The sequence below is a fragment of the Peromyscus maniculatus genome, chromosome 23 (assembly GCF_049852395.1).
Source record: "Peromyscus maniculatus bairdii isolate BWxNUB_F1_BW_parent chromosome 23, HU_Pman_BW_mat_3.1, whole genome shotgun sequence".
Classification (NCBI taxonomy): Eukaryota; Metazoa; Chordata; class Mammalia; order Rodentia; family Cricetidae; genus Peromyscus; species Peromyscus maniculatus.
The window spans coordinates 45,979,246-46,001,001 of record NC_134874.1 but is presented as its reverse complement, the minus strand read 5'-3'; the positions used below and the strand labels follow the sequence as shown (position 1 = coordinate 46,001,001).

Sequence of the window (21,756 nt, the reverse complement as noted above, 5' to 3'; positions counted from 1 at the left end):
TGTATAGCAAGAACCCAAACCTGCATCAACCAAACCAAACCAACACAGAACAAAACAATTGCCTGCCCATGCCTGTGAGCCAGCAGGCTCTGTCCTGGGTGCTGGGATGCAGGGCCAACCAAGACAATTCTCTGTTCCCTTGCAGTTCACATTAGCATTTATGTATGGCTAACAGAGCAGGGAAGTGTGGTCAGGTGAGTGTAGGAAGGTGTGGGGGTGGCAGAGCACAGACTGTGATGCCCTCCTGAGCTACAGAGAGATGTGAGGAAAAGTAGAAGTGGTATACAGTAGGTACTGACTAGTGGCAGACTGGTTTAGTGGGTAAATGGCCATGCTAGTGGAGCTGTCATTTCAGCACTGGTCATAGCGTACCCACATCTCCCTTCTTCCTGTCCTCTTTGTTTCCAAGATAAGGTCCCATTATGTAGCTTGAAGTCACCTTATAGCTCAAGCTGGCTTTCAACTCACTGTGTAGCCCAGGCAGAACTCAACTGCATGATCCTCTTTCTTCAGCTTCTGAGAGGTTGTAATGACGGGCCTGTACTACCATGCCTAGTCTTTCTCCCTTTTCCTTGGTGTGTATGTGTGTGTATGTAGCCAGAAGTTTTCCTGTGTCCTGCCCAGTCCTGCAGGTGCTCAGACCCAAATAAACACACAGAGGCTTATTTTAATTACCAACTGTATGGCCATGGCCTATGGCTCAGGCTTCTTGATAGCTAGCTCTGATAACTAAACTCAGCTCATTTCTATTAATCTATATGTTGCCATGTGTTCTGTGGCTTTACCTGTGTGCCATTACATGCTGCTCCCTGAACGGCAGGATGGCGTCTCCCCTTACTCTCCTTTCTCCTCTCACTGTCTCCATTGGATTTTCTCACCTGGCTCCATCCTGCCCTGCCATAGGCCAATACAGCTTTATTTATCAACCAATCAGAGCAACACATATTCACAGCATATAGAAAGACATTCCACAGCATATGGATGTCTACATGTACGTGGAGGGCAGAGGTGAACTTCTGGTGTCATTCCTCACCTTTATTTTGTGACAGAATCTCTCACTGGCCCAGAACTTGCCACATAGACTAGGCTGGCTGGCCAGTAAGCCCCAAGGATCTGCCTGTTCTCACCTCCTTGGCGCTGTGGTCACTGGTCTGCACTACCACCCCTGGCTTTTCTTTACATAGGTTCAGAGAATTGAATTCAGGTCCCTGTGTTTGCATTTCACCAGGCTATCTACCCAGCCCTCCTTTTTTTTTTCTTTTTTAACTTTTTTTTTCTTCAACACCAGAAGTTTTAAGATGTTTCCACCTTCTAAGGTAGAATAAATCTAGAGAGCAAGACTCTACTAATCACCACACTTAACAAGTCTCCTTTAAGTGAACATTCCTTCCAGGTCATTCCTCCATCTGCTCTCTGTACCGAGTTGATCTGTGTCTGTCTCTGAGTCTCTAAAGATGAGTGGTGTTCATCAGCTGTATCATATCGTGGAAAGCATGAAAAATCATCTGAACTAGCTTTTCTGAATCAGTCTCCGGACATGACCTCCAGGCCGAACATGCCATCACAAACCTGTCATCTCGGATATGGTAGAAAAACCCGTACCCATTGTGTACCATGGGAACCACGACTCCCTGGATTCGTAAGTAACCAACCAGATTGGTGGAGAGAACAAAGTTCCTGCCTCCTCCACTTCTGGAGAAAAGAGGGTCCTCAAATAGCTCTGGAACAGGGAGGCCTTCCTCTTTGGCTACAAGCAAAAGACCTAGAAGGTGACGGTCAAATCCTTTTCCATTTGAACAATCTTTCATCATCTTATTATGCTTTGCAAAAGCTTGTAACATCTTTTGCTGCCGTTCAAGAAGACTGGTAGAGGGATCCTGCATGGACTGGCACCACCTGACGGCCTCCACTGTACACAAGCGTACGGTCTCTGTTCGGCCATGGTAAAAGTATCTTGTCATAGCTGTTTCATAGCAGCAACCAGGGCGTCCGTGAAGTCTGTAGTAGGCGAGCTGAAGTGCGAGCTGAATAAAGGTGTCAGGATGCAGGGCCTCCTTCTTGGTGAGCTTTTTGCCAAAAGCTGTAAAAGCACGTCCCAGACCTCCTTTTAAAAGTATTTTTATTTTAGGTTATGTATGTGTGTGTATGTCCATGTGTGGGTAGTATATGTGAGTGCTGGTGCCTATGAAGTCCAGAGGTATCAGATCTCCTGGAGCTGGAGTTATGGATGGTTGTGAACTGCCTGATATGGGTGTTGGGACCCAAACACACTCTTAACTACTGAGCAACCCAGTCCCATTTTTTATTTTTTATACTGGTTTTCAAGACAGGATTTCTCTGTGCAATAGCTCTGACTGTCCTGGAACTTGATTTGTAGACCAGGCTGGCCTCAAACTCACAGAGATCCACCTACCTCTTTCTCCCAAGTGCTGGGATTAAATGTGTGCACCACCACTGCTGGCCTCATTTTTAGTTCTTAGGGACATGATCTTACACTGTAGCCCAGGCTGCCTAAAACTCACTTTTAAGCCAGGCTGGTCTTGGCTTTTTTTGTTTTGAGACAGTTCATTTGCCTTCATGTGTTTGGACAGAATGTCATGGTGGTTGGAGCATGTGGAGGAGAGCTATTCGAAGGAAGTAGAGAGAGGGAGACAGGAAGTGACCAGGAATAATATGCTCTGAAGGACCCACTCCCAGTGACCTACTTTTCCCCATCTAGATCCCACCTCCAAAACTGTCCATCATCTCTCAGAATAGCAGGCCATCTGGAGACAACACATTCAACACACGAGCCTGTGGGGACGAATCATACTCAATTCATAATGGAGTTTGTATAATGCAATATCATCTTTAAATTGTCTCAGGCTGTTTGGGCAGCTATTCCAAAATGCCAAAGACTGAACAACTAATGAACATCTGTTTCTAGAATTTCTTCCCTGGGGAAATGTGAGCAGTGCCCACCCCCTCCTCATAAGGTCCCAGTGACAAGCCAAAGCATGATTCCGTGAGTTTTCCCTAGAGAAATCAGTGAGTTTATTGGGCTTGCTTGCAGTACACAGGTTGAGGTTGCTTATAGGAATGTGGGGTACCCCAAGTACCCAAACTGGACAGTCGTTGCCCGCATGGATGGTGGCTTTTCCTTGGTTGCATAGATGGAGTCCCTTCAGTTAGCCTCCCAGCCTGTGTGCCCTAGCACCTCTAGGACACAGAAGCCACTTGTAAGTAGGAAAGAATGGCATATAAATGGCTGGGAGGGGCAACTGGAAGCTCAGGTGACCCTCGGTGAGGGGATGTCAATCCATGGACCCAATCGTGACGTACTAGTGCAAGCAGGCACAGCTCATCTGAGGAAGGTAGTGGCTGTTTGCTCGAGGACCAAGTTTTACATCAGAAATTCAGGTCATAGGTGGTGTCGCACACTTGTAACATCAGCACTCGGGATGTGGACACAGGAGTTTGTATCGTGAGGAGGATCAGGAGTTGAAGGCTACCCTTGGCTATATAGGTTCAAAACTGATTCAGGCTCGGTTGGACCTTGTCTCAAACGCTGAAGTGAAACTCAGCAACAATCAGAATCAATCAGAAATTCCCTTGAAGTGCCAGGAACTTTGAATTTGAGATCAGACTCCCAGCATGGTCTATGTTTTCCAGATTTCCGATGTCCAAATATTTCTTGTACCCTCAGATAGTACCAAAAGGGCTGGAGAGAACTCTGGTATCCTCTGGGGAGGCCATGAATTCCATTGATGAGGTTCACCCTCCTGACCTCATTGTCTCAGAATTCCTCCTCCTGATGCCATCATATCAGCTTGTACCATTTGAATTTGGCAAGGGAAGGCATGAGCATTCAGTCCATGATGCTGGGGCTCACCTAATTTTACCATTTGACCCAGAGTCCATCCCATCAGCTGTCTCTCCCAGGAGTGTGGCTTGGACCCAGGATCTTTTCTATGATCAGACCTCTCTTTGCTCAGAACTCCTCCTCAGTACCCGCTCTCTGCAGCCCTGCAGGGTATGCAGGGAGCACTCAGGCCTGTTGCTTTGTAAGAGGTCTCCTCATTTAGAATCATGGGGTAGTTTCTCTGGATTCCGACAAAGCTCTGTAAGCTCTGACAGGGTACACAAGGCCCCAGTTACATGCTTCCTCGGTCACGGTTTCTCTCCACAGCAATAAAACAGTAATGAAGATGCCAACGTGGATTTTTCTCTTGTCCGAACTTTAGTTTGATGATGATCATTTTGGTCTCTCTGGTTTTCTCAGCACTTATCACCAAGAAGAGCCTAATTCATTCATTCATTCATTCATTGAAACAGAGTACACTGTACACTGGCCCAGGCTAGCCTCAAACTCATGACATTCCTCCTGTTTCAGCTTTCCAAGTGCTGGGATACAGGCATGAGTTACACCATGCCTGGCAAATTACTTGTCAGTAATTCAATATATTCAATATGTTTCTCTCTCTCTCTCTTTCTGTGTGTGTGTGTGTGTGTGTGTGTATTCATGTGTGCATGAGTGTGCACCAGTCTGACATCAATGTTCTGTGTCTTCTTCAGTTGCTCCCCACCTTATTTTGAGGCAGGGTCTCTCACTGAACTTGGAGCTCACTAATTTGGCTGGACTGGCTGGCCAGCAAGCTTCAGGGATCCCCCTGTCTCTATGCCCCTTCCCCCCAACTGAGCTAGGGTTATGGATACACCCTGCCACACTCAGCTTCTCTATGTGTGTTAGGGGATTTAAACTCAGATATTCATGCTTGTGTGACAAGCACTTACAATCTGAGCTATCTTTCTAGTCCATCTTTTTCAGACAGAGGCTCATAAGGCCCAGGCTGATTTTGAACTCTCAATGTAGTTCAAGCTGACCTTGAACTTGATCCTGTTGCTTCATTTTCTGAGTGCTGGGATTATAGGTATGTGCTACTATATCTATCTATCTATCTATCTATCTATCTATCTATCTATCTATCTATCTATCTATCTACCTACCTATCATCCATCCATCCATCCCTCAAACTTCCATTACAGCTACCAGCATGTCTGGGTTTATTGTTTATTATGTAGCCCAGGCTGGTCTCAAATACTCTGTTTAGCTGAGAATGGCTGCTGATTCTTCTGCCTTGGGCTCCAGAGTGTTGAGATTACATGCAGACATCGTGATATCCAACTTTTTACTTTTAATTAATTCATATTTAATTAGCTACGTGGCTGGTGGCTCCATAGCAGCACAGATGTACTACCCGGGGCTTAATGATATTCACAATTGACATTTTTGAAAAGAAAAGCAGAGTGCATGATGCATTTCATGCACAGCTCAACAGGAAACAAGACATCTTTGCTTCCAACTATGCTACATTGATCGTTGGAGATAATGGTCAGCTCTTTTTGAGTATCCTGTTGCCCGGCAACCTCACATCCACTGGTCCCTCTGGCCATTTGTTATCAAGATCAGAATCAATTCTTTCAGCATTAGAGTGCTGTAGTTTCCTGATTAACCTTTCCAATATTTTCTCTTAATAAAGGGGGCCATGCCTGCTTCCACAGCTGCTACTACCCTTACCTAAAGTCCTTTCATTGAGTATTTCAAAGTGGTTGGAGCCAAGATAAAACCAAGAATGTATTTCAAAGAAAGGTCTCAGAGGAAAACAAATCGATTTCAGTGCATTTGGAGCGTGGATATCCTTAGATGTGGGGGTGCTACAGCTCTGTGAACCCCTGGGAGGGAGGGAGGAAGGAGAGAGAGAAAGAGAGAGAGAGAGAGAGAGAGAGAGAGAGAGAGAGAGAGAGAGAGAGAGAGAGAGAGAGAGAGAGAGAGAGAGAGAGTAGTTTGCTCTAGAATGTGAGTCTCCTGGGGAATCTGTGGCTACCTTATTTGAGAGCCAATGCTTAGATTCTGTGTGTGTGTGTGTGTGGGGGGGTGGAATTGGACTGAAAACAATCTGCATCATGTATCAGAAAACTCTCCCACTCTGGAATTTTAAAATCCTTATTATTTATGTGTGTGTGTGTGTGTGTGTGTGTGTGTGTGTGTGTGTGTGTGTGTGTGTAAGGATGTAAGGATACAGCACATTCATGTAGAGGTCAGAGGACAACTCTCTGGAGTTAATTCTCACCTTCCACTATGTGGGTCCCAGGATTGAACTCAGGTAGTTAGGCTTGGAGGCAAGTTCTCTTATCCACTGAGCCATCTCACTGGCTTCTGGGTTTTTGTTATTTGATACAGGGTCTCACTATGTAGCTCAGGCTGGCCTCAAACTAGTGATCTTCCTGCACCAGCCTCCTGAGTGCTGTGATCACAGGCATGTGTTGCTGCGTGTTGTATTAACTACTGTACTTACCTCTCTCTCCCCCTTCCTCCCTCCTTCTAGAGAAGGTCTCGTGTATCCCAACGAGTCTCAAGCTAGCTATGTATCTGAGGATGATCTTGAACTCTTGATCCCCCTGCCTATATCTCCCTAGTGCTAGCATTACAGGCATACACTACCATGCCTAGTTTTAGGCAGTTGTGGTGGGCTCCAACTGTGGCCCTTAGGCACATTTGGCAAGCACTCTACCCACTCAGCCACAGCCTTGGCCCTTTGTGTCTGTCTCTCATCCACATCTCATGAACCTCTCAGGCTGTGCTGACACGGTATTTTGGAGCTGTGGTTGAGAACCTGTACTGTGGCATGGTTTTCCTTTGCTGGACTGAACTCTGCAGGGGGCTGGATTTGGGGTCTTCAGAGCAGAGCACAAAGACCCTCTGGGACGGACCCTCTCATTGGAGCTATGGGTGAGGCTGCTGGTATGTGTGGGCTAGAGAGGAGGACTAGCTTGGGACCTAAACCTTCCCCTAAACAAAACTCCCCAAGTTGTCCCGTTAAATCAACAGAGCTATGTTAGTGGTAGGGCACAATGCTTGCTAATTGCTGGCAAGGCGGGGTGGGGTGGGGGTGGGTGGGTGGGCGGGAGTTAGAGTGAACTTGCTGTCCTGTGTGCACCTCTGTGTTTCTGTCTGTAGAATGGTAGCACCATATTATCCTCCTAGTGCCAGGTGAAGCAGGGGAAGGGACTGCCTGTGGGATTCCTACCCTCAGTACTGGAGCTTGAACTCAGGGCCTCCTGCAAGCTAAGTAAGGACCTACTGCTAATTCATGCCCCCAGCCCCTCACTGGGGAATTCTAGCTAGGTAAGCAGGTGGTCTCCACTGAGTCACACCCCAGCCCTTTTTAATTTTTATTTTGAGATAGGGTCTCATTAAGTTCTCCAAGATGATCTTGAATTCACTCTGTAGTCTGGCAGACCTGGAACTTGCTATCCTCCTGCCTCAGCCTCCCAAGTAGTTGGGCTCTCAGGCCTGCACCCTTAAGTCTGGCTTGCTTGGCAGTTTTGCTGCCCTGAGGAGGAGTCTCAGGTGGCACAAACCCAAGGTCTCTTTCCCAGAGACTGAGCCAGGTCACTGTGAGCCTTGTGGGAGGAGCCCTGAATCTATGAATGGACACAAAGAAACTGCTGGGGCTCTAAAGAGAGGGAGAACTGCCTCCCGGGGGCCCACTTGTTCCTGGCTGTCCTTGGCCTCTATGGGACCGACAGACAGAACTCCCTTTGTCCAGGAGTCTGGGCAAACCTCTTTAGTCTCTTGTCCAAGGGACTCAGGGTCGCCACTGGCAGGCACCAGCCCAGCGGGGGGAGGGGCAACGGCTGTAGCAACTTTCTCCTTCTCTCTGGGAATACAGACCTCCACACCCCAGTGACAGGCCAGAGGGAGAGAGAGAGAGAGAGAGCACCTACAGAAGCTGAGGCAGGGCCTCCCAATGGCCCCTCAGCATGCTCTCTCTCCATTCGTTCTGACCCTGTTCAGCATAGCCAGTCGCCCACCTTTGTCTGCAGATTCCGGTCTCCCGCTGTTGAAGTCGATGGGAACACACTGGGGCTGTGTGCAGGCCATTCAGCCTTGCCCACTGCTCACCATATTTCTATGTTCAGCCCTTATTCCTTCCAGATGTGGACTGGCAGGTCCTGGTGTGGACTTCTCATCTTTCATTCCTCTTCTCCCGTAGAGGGGCATCCAGGGGATCTCTGACAGCGATTTTAGCCAGCACTGAGCCCCCCACCCCGCCCAGCAGAAAAAAACAAACTGGTCCTTTGTTTTTTAAGCCATTTATATCCCCTTCGTGTATGTGTGTGTGTGTGTGTGTGTGTGTGTGTGTGTGTGTGTGTGTGTAAAATACTGCCACTGGAAGTGACACACTTTGTTTCAGAGTGATGGAACGCAGACAGCTAACAAATGGAGGTCAGAAAAGAGCTTTTGGGAGTTGGTCCTCTCCTTTTACCATGTGGGTCTCGGGGCTTGAACTCAGGTCGTCAGGCCTGGCTGAAAGCACCTTTACCTTTTTTACTTTTAGCCATCCCACCCCCTCCCTACATGTATGTTTTTTCTCTGTCTTGTTTTGAGCACTGATTAAAACCTGAATTTTAGTAATTAAAATGTGTCTGGATTATTAGATTTCCCCCCCCCCCTTCTCTCTCTTTTTCCTTTTCGAGACAGGATTTCTCTGTGTAACAGTTCTGGCTGTCCTGGAACTTGCACTGTAGACCAGGCTGGCCTCGAACTCACAGAGATTCTCCTGCTTCTGCCTTCCTAGTGCTGGGCATGCGCCACCACTGCCCAGCTAGAATTTATTTTTTAAAATCTCATTAAAGTGCTGTGGGTTTGGCTCTGTGGTAGTTAGTGTGACGTTCTACCCAAAGTACCACAATCAATCAATCACTATCAACCAACCAACCAATCAATCAATTGGGCTGGGATGTGGTTCAGCTAGTAGAGTGCTTGCCTAGAATGTTCAGCTCTGCGTTAACCAGATGTGGTGGCATATGTCCATCATCCCAACATGGGCAGCAGACCCCAGAGGACTGCTGTGATTTCAAGGCCAGCCTGGGCTAGCTCTAAAAATTAATATTTCTTTCATTCTCTTTGCATCTGGTCTTTTCCCAGTGTAGCTGACAGTGAGGTCGGGCTGGCTTTCCCTCATATTTCCTACTTTTCCAGGTCAGCAAAGTAGCCTCACCACTTAAAAATTGTGTGACTAGCCAGCTGTGGTGGCATGCATCTGTCATCCTAGCACCAGGGAGCAGAAGCAGGAGGACTGAGCATCCATGGCTACCCTAGGCTACATAGTGACATCCTATTTAAAAACAAAACATATAGATTGCAGTTTCACTTGTCCCTACCTTGATGAATGGACTTCTCAGATGTGTCTGTAAAGACATCATCATCCACAGCTGGGACTGGGAAGTTTGTCATCTGGTAATGTGCTTGCTGTACAAGCATGAGGGCCTGAGTCCTAGCACCAGAAGCCACATTAAAAATAAGCCAGGCTCGGTAGTGTATGTGTTGTAATCCCAGTATTGGGGAGGCAGAGAATTCTTGGGGCTCACTAGTCAGCCAGCCTAGACTGCTTGGGGAGTTTCAGGATAATGAGAGGCCCCATCTCATAAATAAAGTGGAGCCAGGGAGATGGCCAGAGGGTAAAGTGCTTGATGTGGTGGTGTAAGGACTAAATCCATGTAAAGCTGGACACGGTAGTGGGTATCTGTAATCTTGGTGCTTCTGTGGCAATATGGGAGGCCCAGAGAATCCCTGGAAGCTTCCAGGCCGGTTATCATGGCCAATACCATCTCAAACAAGGAAGAGAGCCTACCTCAAGCAAGGTGGAAGGCAAGGACCAATGACGGAGGCTGTCTACACACACACACACACACACACACACACACACACACACACACACACACACGATGAATGTAATAAATTTTGTTTTAAAGAAGCAGTTGGTCTGCACTGTTTGCTCTGTCACCTCCTGAGATCTGCTTGGTGATGGAGAGATGGAGCCCCAGATAGTCTGGGAAGTCTCATGTGCATAGAGAGTTACAAAATGTCCACAGTCATTAGGGGCCATTCCGGTCGGTTTCTCAGGTGTCCTATCTTGCAGCAAGCCTTGCCCTGCTCTAGTATATTGCTCTGACTTTGCCTACATCTTGGCACTTCATCGTTAAACATATCAACCTGCCTTCTCCCACATGCCCAGAACACCCCCTCACTCCTGAAACCAAACATGCCCCATTGTTCAATACTGGGACCTGATACCCGGTCACTCATCATGTCTCTCTTCCCTTCAAATAGTTCTTAAGACCAAGCTGTCATTGCGAATCTGGCTGCTGTGATATGAATGTGTATTTTATTTCCTATGTGGCCTTTTGAGTTGGTTCCTTTCATTTAGCGTAGCCTTTTTTTGTGGGGAGAGCTGGGGATTGAACTCAGGACCTCGTGCATGCTAGGCCAGCACTCAGTGGGCTGCGCCTTCTGTCCCTAGCACGGTGTTTGAGGTTCCCCTGAGCTGTAGACTGTAACAGCCCATAGTTCTCTCTCTCTTTATTTTATTTGTTGTCTTTGTTTGTATGTGGGGGTACACACATGCCATGGAACCTGTGTGGAAGTTAGAGGACAACTGTGGGAGCTGGTTCTCTCCTCCGCCATGCGGGACCCAGGAATCGAACTCAAGTCGTCAGGTTTGGTAGCAGGGGTTAGCTACCCCTGCTACCGAGGCAGCGGCCTGCCTCTGCCGCCGAAGCAGTTACATCATCAACTGTCTCCAGGTGTCTTTCCACCACCAGCTGTGCGAACGTGTGCACCCTGTGAAAGTGCCCGCCAGTCACAGCTCGCTCTCTTACCTCCCCCTCCCTCTTGTTCTTCCCTGTTCTCTCTGTTTCTCTGTCTGTCGTCTGTCTGCCGGCCGGCCTGCCTCTCCCATGCCCCCACTCCGACGTGGCCTTTCGCTCTTTCACGCTCCCTCTCTCCCCTCCCCTAATAGACCTCTTGCACTAACTCCGTTGCACGGGGCGTATTTGCTCAGTGGCACACCTTGGCAGGGCCCCCTGAGAGGTACCCACTGTGCCTCTTTTTCTTTTTCTTTTTTTAAATCCTTACAGCTTAGTCGCTGAGCCATCTCGCTGGGCCCACTCTCTTTTAACGTCGTGTGTATACACTCGCCTGTGTGTGTGCAGCTCAACTGCACATGTGCACACGTGCCGATAGAGACTGACTCCAGGTGGCCTCCTCGGTTTCCCTCCATCTTATTTTTCTGATTGTGTCTCACTGAACCGGGAGCTCAGCGAGTCACCTAGACTGACTGGCCGGGAAGGGGATCAGCATTCTGTTCTCAGCTGCGAAGGTCTGGCCTTGGATTCTGGCTCGGTTTGGGAGCCTGCCAAGGGGCTGCAGCCACATGGCCATCGGGGCTTCAAGGCTGGCCACAGAATGGAAAGTCTGTTCTCAAGAGCTGGGGGAGAAGGGCTTAGCCTCCGCCTTTACTTCGCCTATCACAGGCCTGCTAAGAGTGTTGGCTGTCTCACTGGAAATTTCTAGCTATCATTTTTTGGTTTGTTAGTTTCAAACAAGGTCTTTGTTGTATAGCCCAGGTTGGCCTTGAACACCTCAGTCTGCTGCCTCTGCCTGCCCAGTGTTGGGATTAGCACACTCAGTTTCCTGCAGTCTTGGGGTTGCTTCTTTGATTGGCAGCTTGCTTCTGAAGCAACTTACACTTGATATATTTTGTCTGTTAACATCAGAGCTCTGGGGCTGGGGGTAGTGACTTGGGAGGTCAAGTGTCTGCTGCACAAACACAAGGACCCCCAACACCCATGTAGAAAGTTGGGCGTGACAGTGCACATCTGTAACCCCAGGCCCGGGGAGGCAGAGACTGGTGCGTCCCTAGAGTCCATTGGCATCCAACCGAGCCAAATCGGTCAGCTTGAGGCTCAGAGAGAGACCCTGAGATCTCAGAAAGGAAGGTGGAGAGTGGCTGAGGAAAACACCCAGTGTCAGCCTCTGGCCTCCACAGGCACCCATACACATGTGGGTACTCACATGAACACATACATCTCTCTCTCTCAGACAGACAGATATACAGGCAGGCAGGCAGACAGGCAGACAGGCAGGCAGACACACACACACACACACACACACACACACACACACACACACACAGTGCCCTGATCTACAGGGGACTGATACATTCATACATTGGAATACTTCTCAGCACTGAAGAGGAAGGGGAACTGGGGGAGCGGCTTGTGGGGGAGCACTTGCCTCGTGTCTTGATTTCCTTCCCTGTTGCTGTGATGAAATATCCTGACGAGGACCACATAAGGGAGAAAGGATTTATTTCAGCTGAAGTTCAAGGGTCCTATCCATCATGGCAGGCAAGTCAAGGCAGCAGGGGCTTGAGGCAGTTGATCTCACTGTACCCACGATCAGGAGAATGAAGAGAAGATTGTATGCTGCTGCTCACTCAGCTCCACCCCACTTTGGAGACAGGTTCTCACTATGTATACCTGGCTGACCCGAAACTCTCTATGTAGTCCAGGCTGGCCTCTAACTCTCAGAGAAGTGCCTGCCTTTGCCTCCAGGAGGATTAAGATTAAAGATGTGGCCTCCTTCTCCATCTATACATTCTAGGATCCCATCCAGTGAATGGGTACCACCCACAGTGGGCGAGTCTTCCCACCTCAATTAATAAAATCAAGATAATCCCCACAAGAATGACTGGAGGCCCGATTCTCAGGTGATTCTAGATTCTGTCAGCTTGTCAGTTGACACTAACCATCATGCCTAGCACGCACAAGGCCTTGGAGTCCTTCTCCAGTACTGCAAAATAAAATGAATCACAAAGAAAATAAAAAGAAGAGGGGCTGTGGAGATGGCTCAGTTGGCATATCCAGTGCCACCTGAGGGCTGGAGTTCAGTCCTTAGCATCCACGTGCAGACTTGGTGTGATATCAACCTCTACATACATGTGCAAGCACACACACAAAGTAAATAAATAAAAAACTTCATAAAACAGCAACACACTGAGCCAATGAAATGACTCGTCAGTGAGAAGCTCTTGCATAGCTGTGTGAGTTTGAGTCCTGGAACCCCCAAAGTAGAAGGAGAGAACCAACTCTTACATTGTTTGCTGACCCTCACGCGGATACCCTGACTCAAACTCTCTCTCTAAAAAATTAGGAAAGAGCATAAACAACGCAGGTAAAATTCATTATACTAAATGTTAAAACCTGACTTAAAGGCTGTGTAATGGGGAAAAGGAGACAAAAGAATTGAGAAATGACCAAAATGATCTTTAACAAGAATTTTTTTTCAGTGTTGGGGATAGAAAGCAGGGCCTGGTACATACATACTAGGCATGTGGTCTACTGCCAAACCACACCTCCAGAACCTCACTGGGTGTGGGGGGGAGTGGTTTATAGGTAAGTGCTCTATTGCTGACCCCACCTGCACCCCTCACTGGGGTTATTTAGACAAGTGCAGTACCACTGAGCTGTATCCTCAGCCCTAAGGTTTCCTTTAGTGTGGTCCATTTTTCTTTTGCATACACAAGTTCCTCTTTGACTCATTTGCATAGATTGTTTGCTATTCAAAGCACAGCTCCCTTCCACCTAAGAATGTGCTTTGTCTTGACTCATCTATTGGTTTTCTGAAACAGGGTCTCATGTAGTTCAGGTTAACCTCAAATTCACTGTGTAGCTCAGGCTGCCCTTAATGTCCTGATCCTGACCTGGGGCTACAGGCATGCATCATTATAGCCAGCTACATTATTTAAGGGTGATGACGAGTTCATGATCAAAAAAATCCATTAAAACTCCCCAAACCATGTTACAAAATCAGGAGACCTTTTTATTGTATACAAATTAAAACACAAAAAGTGAATTTGTTGCTCTTTAAAATGCCTGCCTAAGGTTTTTTGAAGAAAAGCACTGGGTCACAAGGAGTTAAAAGAAAAGTCCATGGGTCTTTGGGGTGGTGGGAATGGTTTCTTGGGCTTTTGCCAAGGCATGCTCCCCCCACCTTCAAGCCTCTCTTTTTTTCCTCCTCCATCACCCTCCATTCAATAGCTACAGCCTAAAGGAGAGACAAGGGGAGTTTTGTGGAAGACAGAAATAAATAAATAACGGCCTGCCCCAGGTCGCCACGGCAACCGTGACATCACCCTGGACCCGCATGGCTGGCACCATGGGTGGCTTGCCTGGAGTTAAAGGCACAGGAGAGGATAAGGTGGCTCCTGGTGACAGGTGCAGGACCTCCTTCTTGCAGAGGGTGATGAGCTTGCCCACCTGTGGGTCTCTCAGTTGTCCACCTACTTTCGGACCAGCTGGTGGCCGCATCAATTGTCATTGCTTCTTGGGGGCTTTGATAGAGCTAATTATCACGCCTGTTGTGACATGGGCCAGCGTCATCTGCCCGCAGGAATGGAGTAGCCTACACTCAGTGCTTGGGCACAGAGTTATTCTTTCACAGTTCTTGGAGGGCTGACTTCCAGGATCGAGGTGTGGGCAGGACTTGTTCTTTCTAGTTCTGAGGTCTCCTCTTCTAGGCTCTGGGATCTTTGGTGGCTTCGAGAAATGTTGCTCCCATCTTTGCCTCTGTGACATGAGGCCATCTTCTCCCTGCAACTGCCTTATATGTTGTCCTTCTCTATACTGTTCTGCAAAATTTTATTTGTGGTACTGGAGTTTGAACCTAGGGTCTTGCATATGCTGAGCCATGCCTTGGTCCCTCATTGGGGGATTCCAGGCAAGTTCTCTACCACTGAGCCACACCCCAGCCCCTCACTGGGGGATTCCAGGCAAGTTCTGTACCACTGAGCCACACCCCCAGCCCCTCACTGGGGGATTCTAGGAAGTGCTCTGCCACTGAGCCACACCCCCAGTCCCTCACTGGGGATTCTAGGCAGGTGCTCTACCACTGAGCCACACCCCAGCCCCTCAATGGGGGATTCTAGGCAGGTACTCTACCACTGAGCCACATCTCCAAACCTCTTTGTGCTTTGAGTCAGGAACCCCCAAAGTTGCCCAGGATTAGTCTCAGCCCCACTTTATATCTCCAGCAGCTCTCAAACTTATGACTCTCCTGTCTCAGCTTCCCAAACAGCTTAGATAATCTGCACTAGATGTGTGCCTGGTTTTCTTTCTTTTTAAAAAATATTATTATTATTTTTTATGTGTATGGGTGTTTCAGCTGCATTAAATGTTTCATATCCACTGGAGATAGACTAATAGACAGCTGTGAGCTGCCATATGGATGCTGGGAATTGAACCCGGGTCTTTTGGAAGAACAGCCAGTGCTCTTAACCGCTGAGCTAACTCTCCAGCCCCCACATGTCTGGTTTGCAATCTGCCCCTGCAAAGGCACCCAGCTCCTGGGATGGAAAGCACTGGGAGTTGGTTGTTATGGTCCAGAAGTTCTGGGACTTTCAGCCTGGCACCTTAGTTTTCTCACCTGTCTGATGAGCTCAGCGTTCCCTTGTCCATGTGACAGTGGAATTACGTGACCAGGACTGTGCAGTCTGGCGTGGATGCTGTGGAAGAGCAGTGGTTAGAGCAGTGGGTCAGGGGAGCTGACATGGTCTCTGGAGTCATGGAGGTATCATCATATATCAGACACAGGAGCACCAGAACAAGCCATGTGGCCAGCACCGAACCACCTCCCTCCGGCCGTTGTCCCTGTCTTGCCACACTGGCATTCCAGAAGCTAGCCTACAGAAGGCATCCAATAAATGCTCTGTGGACTACAGTAGCAGAGAGCAGGCTCACAGAAAGCTTCTCATCAAAAGCTCCAGCATATTTACCAGCACAACTCCAGTATACAAAAGGTGTTCAATAAATGGTCCCTGAGCTGTCCCTGACTTGCAGACAGCATATAGAAGGTGCTCCACAAATGCTCCATTTACTGTATCAGGAGAGTACTGGCAAACAGAAGGTGCTATATACATGTTCCAAGGGCCTTGCATTGATCCAGCAGGTACTCAATAAAACCTCAAAGAATCATGATGCCCAGAGGTCTTTGTTCTGAGCTATACGTTTTGGGGGAACGCACAGTAATAATTGTGTTCACATGTGTGTGAACACGCATGTGGACACCAAAGGAAGATCCTGAGAATTTTTCTCTATCAGTCTCTGTTTTGTTACCTTAAGACAGGGTCTGTGTCTGAATCAGATCAGAAGCTCAGGTATACTGGCCAGTGAGATGTCAGGATCTGTCTGTCCTCTCTCCTCCGCCGCCAGTGCTGGCATTATAGGAGTGTACAGCCACACCCAACTTTTTCACATGAGTGCTTCAGGAGTCAAACTTAGGTCCTTGTGTTGTGCAGCAAGCACTTTTACCCACTGAGCATTTATTTCCTCAGCCTGTGTAACTGGAATCATGAGGGACTGAGCTCGATGTCTTTGGGTGACATCTGACTCCCTCTGGTGGAGGATGCTGGGTGAAGCTCCAGGGGAAACGAGATTCTGCAGAGAACACTGCACAGCTTGCTGGTTCTGTCTTTTAGGCTGAGAGCCGGATGTGTACAGGTGTTTCCATCCGAAGATCTGGGACACCTCTTCCTGACCTCACTGACTCTCAAGTGTCAACCAGGCTCACTGAAATGCCCTTCACACTCATGTCATGGTAGAGCCAGGCTCAGAAGCCAGCTGGGCTGGGACCAAGTCTTGTACCACCTGGTGATGTCACTTCTCTGCTCCAAACTGTGCTGTATGGAGGCAAAGACATTTTGAGGGTTCCATAAACCAACACACAAGAAATGCTTGTTATTTTAAAATATTTATTTATTTATTAGACAGGGTCTCAATATGTAGCCCTGACTGACCTGAGACTCTCTGAGTAGACCAGGCTGGCCCTGAAATCACATAGATTTACCTGCTTCTGACTCTTCAGAGCTGGGATTAAAGGCGTGCACCACAAATGTTTATTATCGTGCATGTGTGCATATGTGTGTGTATGTGTACACATATATGCAGGTGTACAGAGATGCTAAGATGGCCTCAGATCTCCTGGAACTGGAGTTCTAGGGGTTGTGGGCTGCGTGATGTGGGTGTTGGGATCTGAACTTGGGTCCTTTGCAAGAGCAATATGAGCTCTTAACCCCTGAGCCATCTCCAGCTCCAGGAATTCTTATTTTTAAGAGAAATTTAAGTCTAGAACTGTGGCTCAGTTGGTGGTAATGTGCTTGCATAGTTTGCGTGAAGCCCTGAGGTCCATTCAGTGCTGCAAGAGCCAGGTGCGGTGATGTGTATCTGTAATCCCAGCACTCAGGATCCTCCTGCCTCTGGCCCGTAAGTGCAGGGGTTACACATGTGCAGTGATTACGTGTGTTTATGAGGTGCTGGGGTGGTACTCAGAGCTTTGCACACACTAGGAAAGCACTCAGCCAGCTGAGTTGTCTCCCCATCCCCAGTAAGTAAACATCATATTGAGGATTAGACACGGAACACTTAGTGGGAAAAGATGTTTATTACTTAGGACTGAGGAGATGGCTTGCCAGGTAAAGCACCTGCTGGATAAGCATGAGGGCCTGAGTTCAAATCCCAGAACCCATGTAAAAGGCAGGTGCATGTGATGACAGAGCTTGCAGTGGGAAGTGGGGCGGGGCCGGAGACAAGCGGGTCTCTGAGGCTCACTGGTCAGCCAGCCTAGTTGAAATGGCATGCTCTGGATTCAGTAAGTGACCCTGTCTGGAAAAAAAGGGAGGGGTGCAATTGAGGCAGACACTCGATGTCGGCTACTGGCCTATGTGTGTGAATACAAAAGCAAGCACATACGCATGCACCACACAAGCACATACACACAATGCTGCAGTACTCAGAAATCGAGACTGAAGGAAGGAGAGAGAAGGAAAGCTGTGTGGGTGAGAATCTGGACTCTGGCTTCCTCATCCAGTCTTTCTGAAACTCTTTCTGCCTCTCATTGCAGGTTTATGAATGACCGAGTCCCGGCACACAAGAGGTACCAGCCCACAGAGTATGAACACGCAGCCAACTGTGCTACCCATGCTGTGAGTTGACTTAATGGGGTACTGACATGGGGACCCTTCAGGGTGGGGGATAAGGAAGGCACTCTCCTCAATCTATTGTATATATATTATCTGTATATGCAGGTGAGTGCAGGTGCTCATAGAGGCCCGAAGAGGGCATCAGATTTCCTAGAGCTGAAGTTTCAGGCAGTTATGAACTGCTCAGTGTGGGTGCTGGGATTGAACCCAGGTTTCTAAAAGAGCACTGAAAGCTGGATTTACATTCATGGTGCACACCTTTAGTCTCAGCATCCTGGAGGCAGAGGCAGAGGAGGCAGGAGGATCTCTGTGAGTTTGAGGCCAGCCTGAACATAGCAAGCTCCAGGACAGCCAGAGCTACATAGAGAGATCCTGGAATAAAAGAGCACACATCACTTTTAACTGATGAGTCATCTCTTGTTTCTTTAAAATTATTTATTTTTTATTTGTGTGAGTGTGGGTGTGCAAGTGTGGAGGTCAGAGGACAACTTTCAGAATTGCACCGTGGGGCTCAGGGATCAAACTTAGGTATCAGGCTTACATGAAATCATCTTGCTGACTCCATCTTGTTTTATGGATGCTGTCTCTCACTGGGACCTGAAGCTAATCAAGTAGCCTTGGCTGACTGACTTGAAGATGCCAGGGGACGGCCAATTTCTGCTTCCCAGTACTGGGATTCCAAGCATGGGATTCAGCTTTTGACATGGGTTCTGGGGATCTGAACTCAGGTCCTCATGATTGCCCAGCCAGCAATTTGCTGGTGGGGCCATCTCCTCAGTCCTTCTCAAACCACCCCATGTGACCTGTTGTTTCTTTAGTCTCCCAGGGGCTCCAGTAGTGCGGGCCTAAAGGAAGCACAATGGACTATAGAACTGTAGGCGAATTTTTCTGTCCCATCAGCCAGCTCCCAAATCACAACACAGAGACTTATTATTAATTATAAAAGCTTGGCTGATAGCTTAGGCTTGTTTCTAACTAGCTCTTAACAATTTAAATTAAGCCATTTCTATCAATCTATGTGTTACCACATGGCTCATGCCTTTACCTGTCCTCCAGCATGTCTTGCTCTCTGTGTGTCTGCTGACAACTCTGCCCTTCTTCTTCCTATCATTCTCTGTGTCTGGCTGTCTCAATTGTACCTCCTGCCTAGCTAATGGCCATTCAGCTTTTTATTAAACCAATCAGAATGACACATCTTCACAAAAAGATTATTCTACAACATTTACCATGCTAGAACGACCTGTCCATCACTCAGTTGTTAAACAATTTCCGGTACTCTCATGAGGAAAAGATGGAAGGTTTAGGGGAGGCAGGTCACAGATTTGTAAAGGTAAAAGATTCAGGGGTTTGTTTTCTATAGCTTTTGAGTGGCCTACCTCTCCCCCTGCTCTGTCTATTCTTGAAATGGGGACTCATGTAGCTCAGGCTAGTCTTAAACTCACTATGTAGCTAAGGATGAACTTGAATTCTGAAGGTTCTTCCTTCAATCTCCACCTCCTGAATGCTGGGATTACAGGTGTTCACTACCATGCCTGCTTTATGTGGTGATGGGGAAGGAACTCAGGGCTTTGGGAATGATACACAAGTCTTCTTCCAACGCAACTATGGAACTGTACATTTCAAAACTCTTGAAAGAGGGTTGGGGATGTAGCTCAGCTGGTAGAGTCCTTGTACAGTATGAGGGAGGCCCAAGGTACTACCCCAGCACTGCAAACAAGAAACAAACAAACCTACAAGGATTTGGGAGTTTTTATCCTAAAGCAAGGATAAAAGTGTGAGGAGATAGCTGTCTTTGATCTGAGTTCAGGTCCCTGTACCCATAGCAGACAGCTCACAACAGCCTGTAACTCCATCTTCGGGTATTCTAATGCCTTCTTCTGGCCTCCACTGGCACGTGCACTCAATGCATCCCTCCACAAACATAATTAAAATGAATTCTTAAATAATGATGATGATGATAAAACTCTGCATGGAGCCAGGCATGGTGGCACAGGCCTGTGACTCTAGCCTTTGAGAGGCTGAGATAGGAGATAGTTATGAGTTTGAGGCTAGCCTGCCATGAAATCCTATCTCAAACAGAATTTTCATGGAACCACATGAACATGTACAATTTTTAAAAATCTGTGTGTGTGTGTATGTGAGGTGTGTGTGCCTATTTGTATGTGAGAGTGTGAGCACACGTGTGCCATGATGCAGGTGTGGAGGGCAGAGGGCAAGGTGTCATTTCTTAACTCCCACCTTGTGTGAGATGGTCTCTGTTGGACAGATGTAGGCCAGGCTAGCTCGCCCATGAGTTTTTGGGAATTCTTCCTTTCATCTCGCTGTAGAAATGCTGGGATTGTGTAGAAGTACTGGGATTACAGACATGTGCTACCATGAGACCCAAACCACAGGAATAAGGGTTCAAAGCAGCATGGTGTTGAGGAGGAGGACCAGGAACGAGGAAATAAAGACAGACGGCTGAAATCAGGAGGGCTGCATGAGGTTTCTTTCTTTCCTTCCTTCCTTCCTCCCTCCCTCCCTCCCTCCCTCCCTCCCTCCCTCCCTCCCTCCCTCCTTTCCTCCCTTTGACAGGGTTTATCTGTGTAATAGTTTTGGCTGTCCTGGAACTCATTCTGTAGACCAGGCTGATCTCGAACTCAGAGATCCACCTGCCTCTGCCTCTCAAATTCTGGGATTAAAGGCACGTGCCACCACCGCATTTTATATACTATCTGCAGGGGGAAATGGGACAGAGTCAACAGAAACCTATCCCACAGTGGGACAAAGTCAGCAGGGAGCTAATCAAGCAATGTTGCACAAAAGGGACACCAGATATCTCAAGTGTGTCGCAGACTGAGCACACGGTGTCCTTGAACTGATAAGAACAGCCCTTTAGTGGGGAAGAGTTAGATTCCCAGGATCTGAAATTGCAGCTCCCCCAAGATTCGGCTCCCAGGCCATTACTGGCTGTGCCAAGCATGTTCATGGTTTTAGACAGGGAACTATGTTCCTTCTCCATACACCAGGGCCTCAGGAAAGCCTTGGATTGCCTGGCTCCCAACAACCACGCCTGTCTTTATTTGGGTTCTCAAGATCTGAACTTGGGTCCTCACACTTGCATGGCAAGTGCCCCACCCACTGAGCCATCTACCCAGTTCATTATGTACAAGCTTTCATTTGTAACTGTGATTTTATGTTGATGGGTATTTGGCCTGGATGCTTGTCTGTTCACTGTGTGCATGCCTGGTGTCCACAGAGGCCAAAAGATGGGATCAGATTCCCTAGGGCTGGAGTTACAGGTAGCTGTAAGCCACTGTATGGGTGCTGAGAATTGAACCTGGGTCATCCAGTGCTCTTAACCACTGAGCTGTCTCTTCAGCTCCCAATAGGTACAGTTTTTATGTCTTATGTGTCAATTCACGTTTTTGAAAGATGAAAATGGACCCCATTCCTCCGAAATGAAACGCCTCACTTCTTTAGTGGCACTGTTAGCCTTCATGTGCTCGGTGGGCACCACGTTGTCTAGGTAATGGGAGCACGATCTAGAGAAAGGGAGTGAGTCAGTGCAGAGGTCTTCGGGCTCTGTACTCCCCTGAGCCTGGCCTGTGAGGATGGCTCAGGAAAATGCTTTCTACACAAGCATGAGGACCTGAGTTATTCCCAACCCCTCATGGTAGAAGAGAACTGCCTATCTCTCATCTCCAATAGTCCACTCTTGTGTGTGTGCGCACACACACACACACACACACACACACACACACACACACACACACTCAGTTAACAAAAATGTTTCCAATAGACAAACAAGAGGGGTGAACAGTGCCTGAGGAATGATGCCTGCGGTTGATCTTTGGCCTTCACATGCACGTGCAGGAAAGTGTAACCCAGTGCCGTAAGTCACATAAAAAGCCTG

The 21,756-nt window shown here is 48.0% G+C and overlaps 1 protein-coding gene across 4 annotated transcripts in view; it reads left to right on the top strand.

Moving 5' to 3' along the window:
- Mmd2 (monocyte to macrophage differentiation associated 2) overlaps positions 1 to 21,756 on the top strand; it is a 49,234-nt gene that overhangs the window by 14,985 nt on the left and 12,493 nt on the right. For all 4 annotated transcript variants that reach the window (XM_006992677.4, XM_042268528.2, XM_076560231.1 and 1 more), the window contains one exon: positions 17,783 to 17,864. In XM_006992677.4, the coding sequence (XP_006992739.3) occupies positions 17,783 to 17,864 (82 nt within the window). The remainder of the gene's footprint in view (positions 1 to 17,782; positions 17,865 to 21,756) is intronic.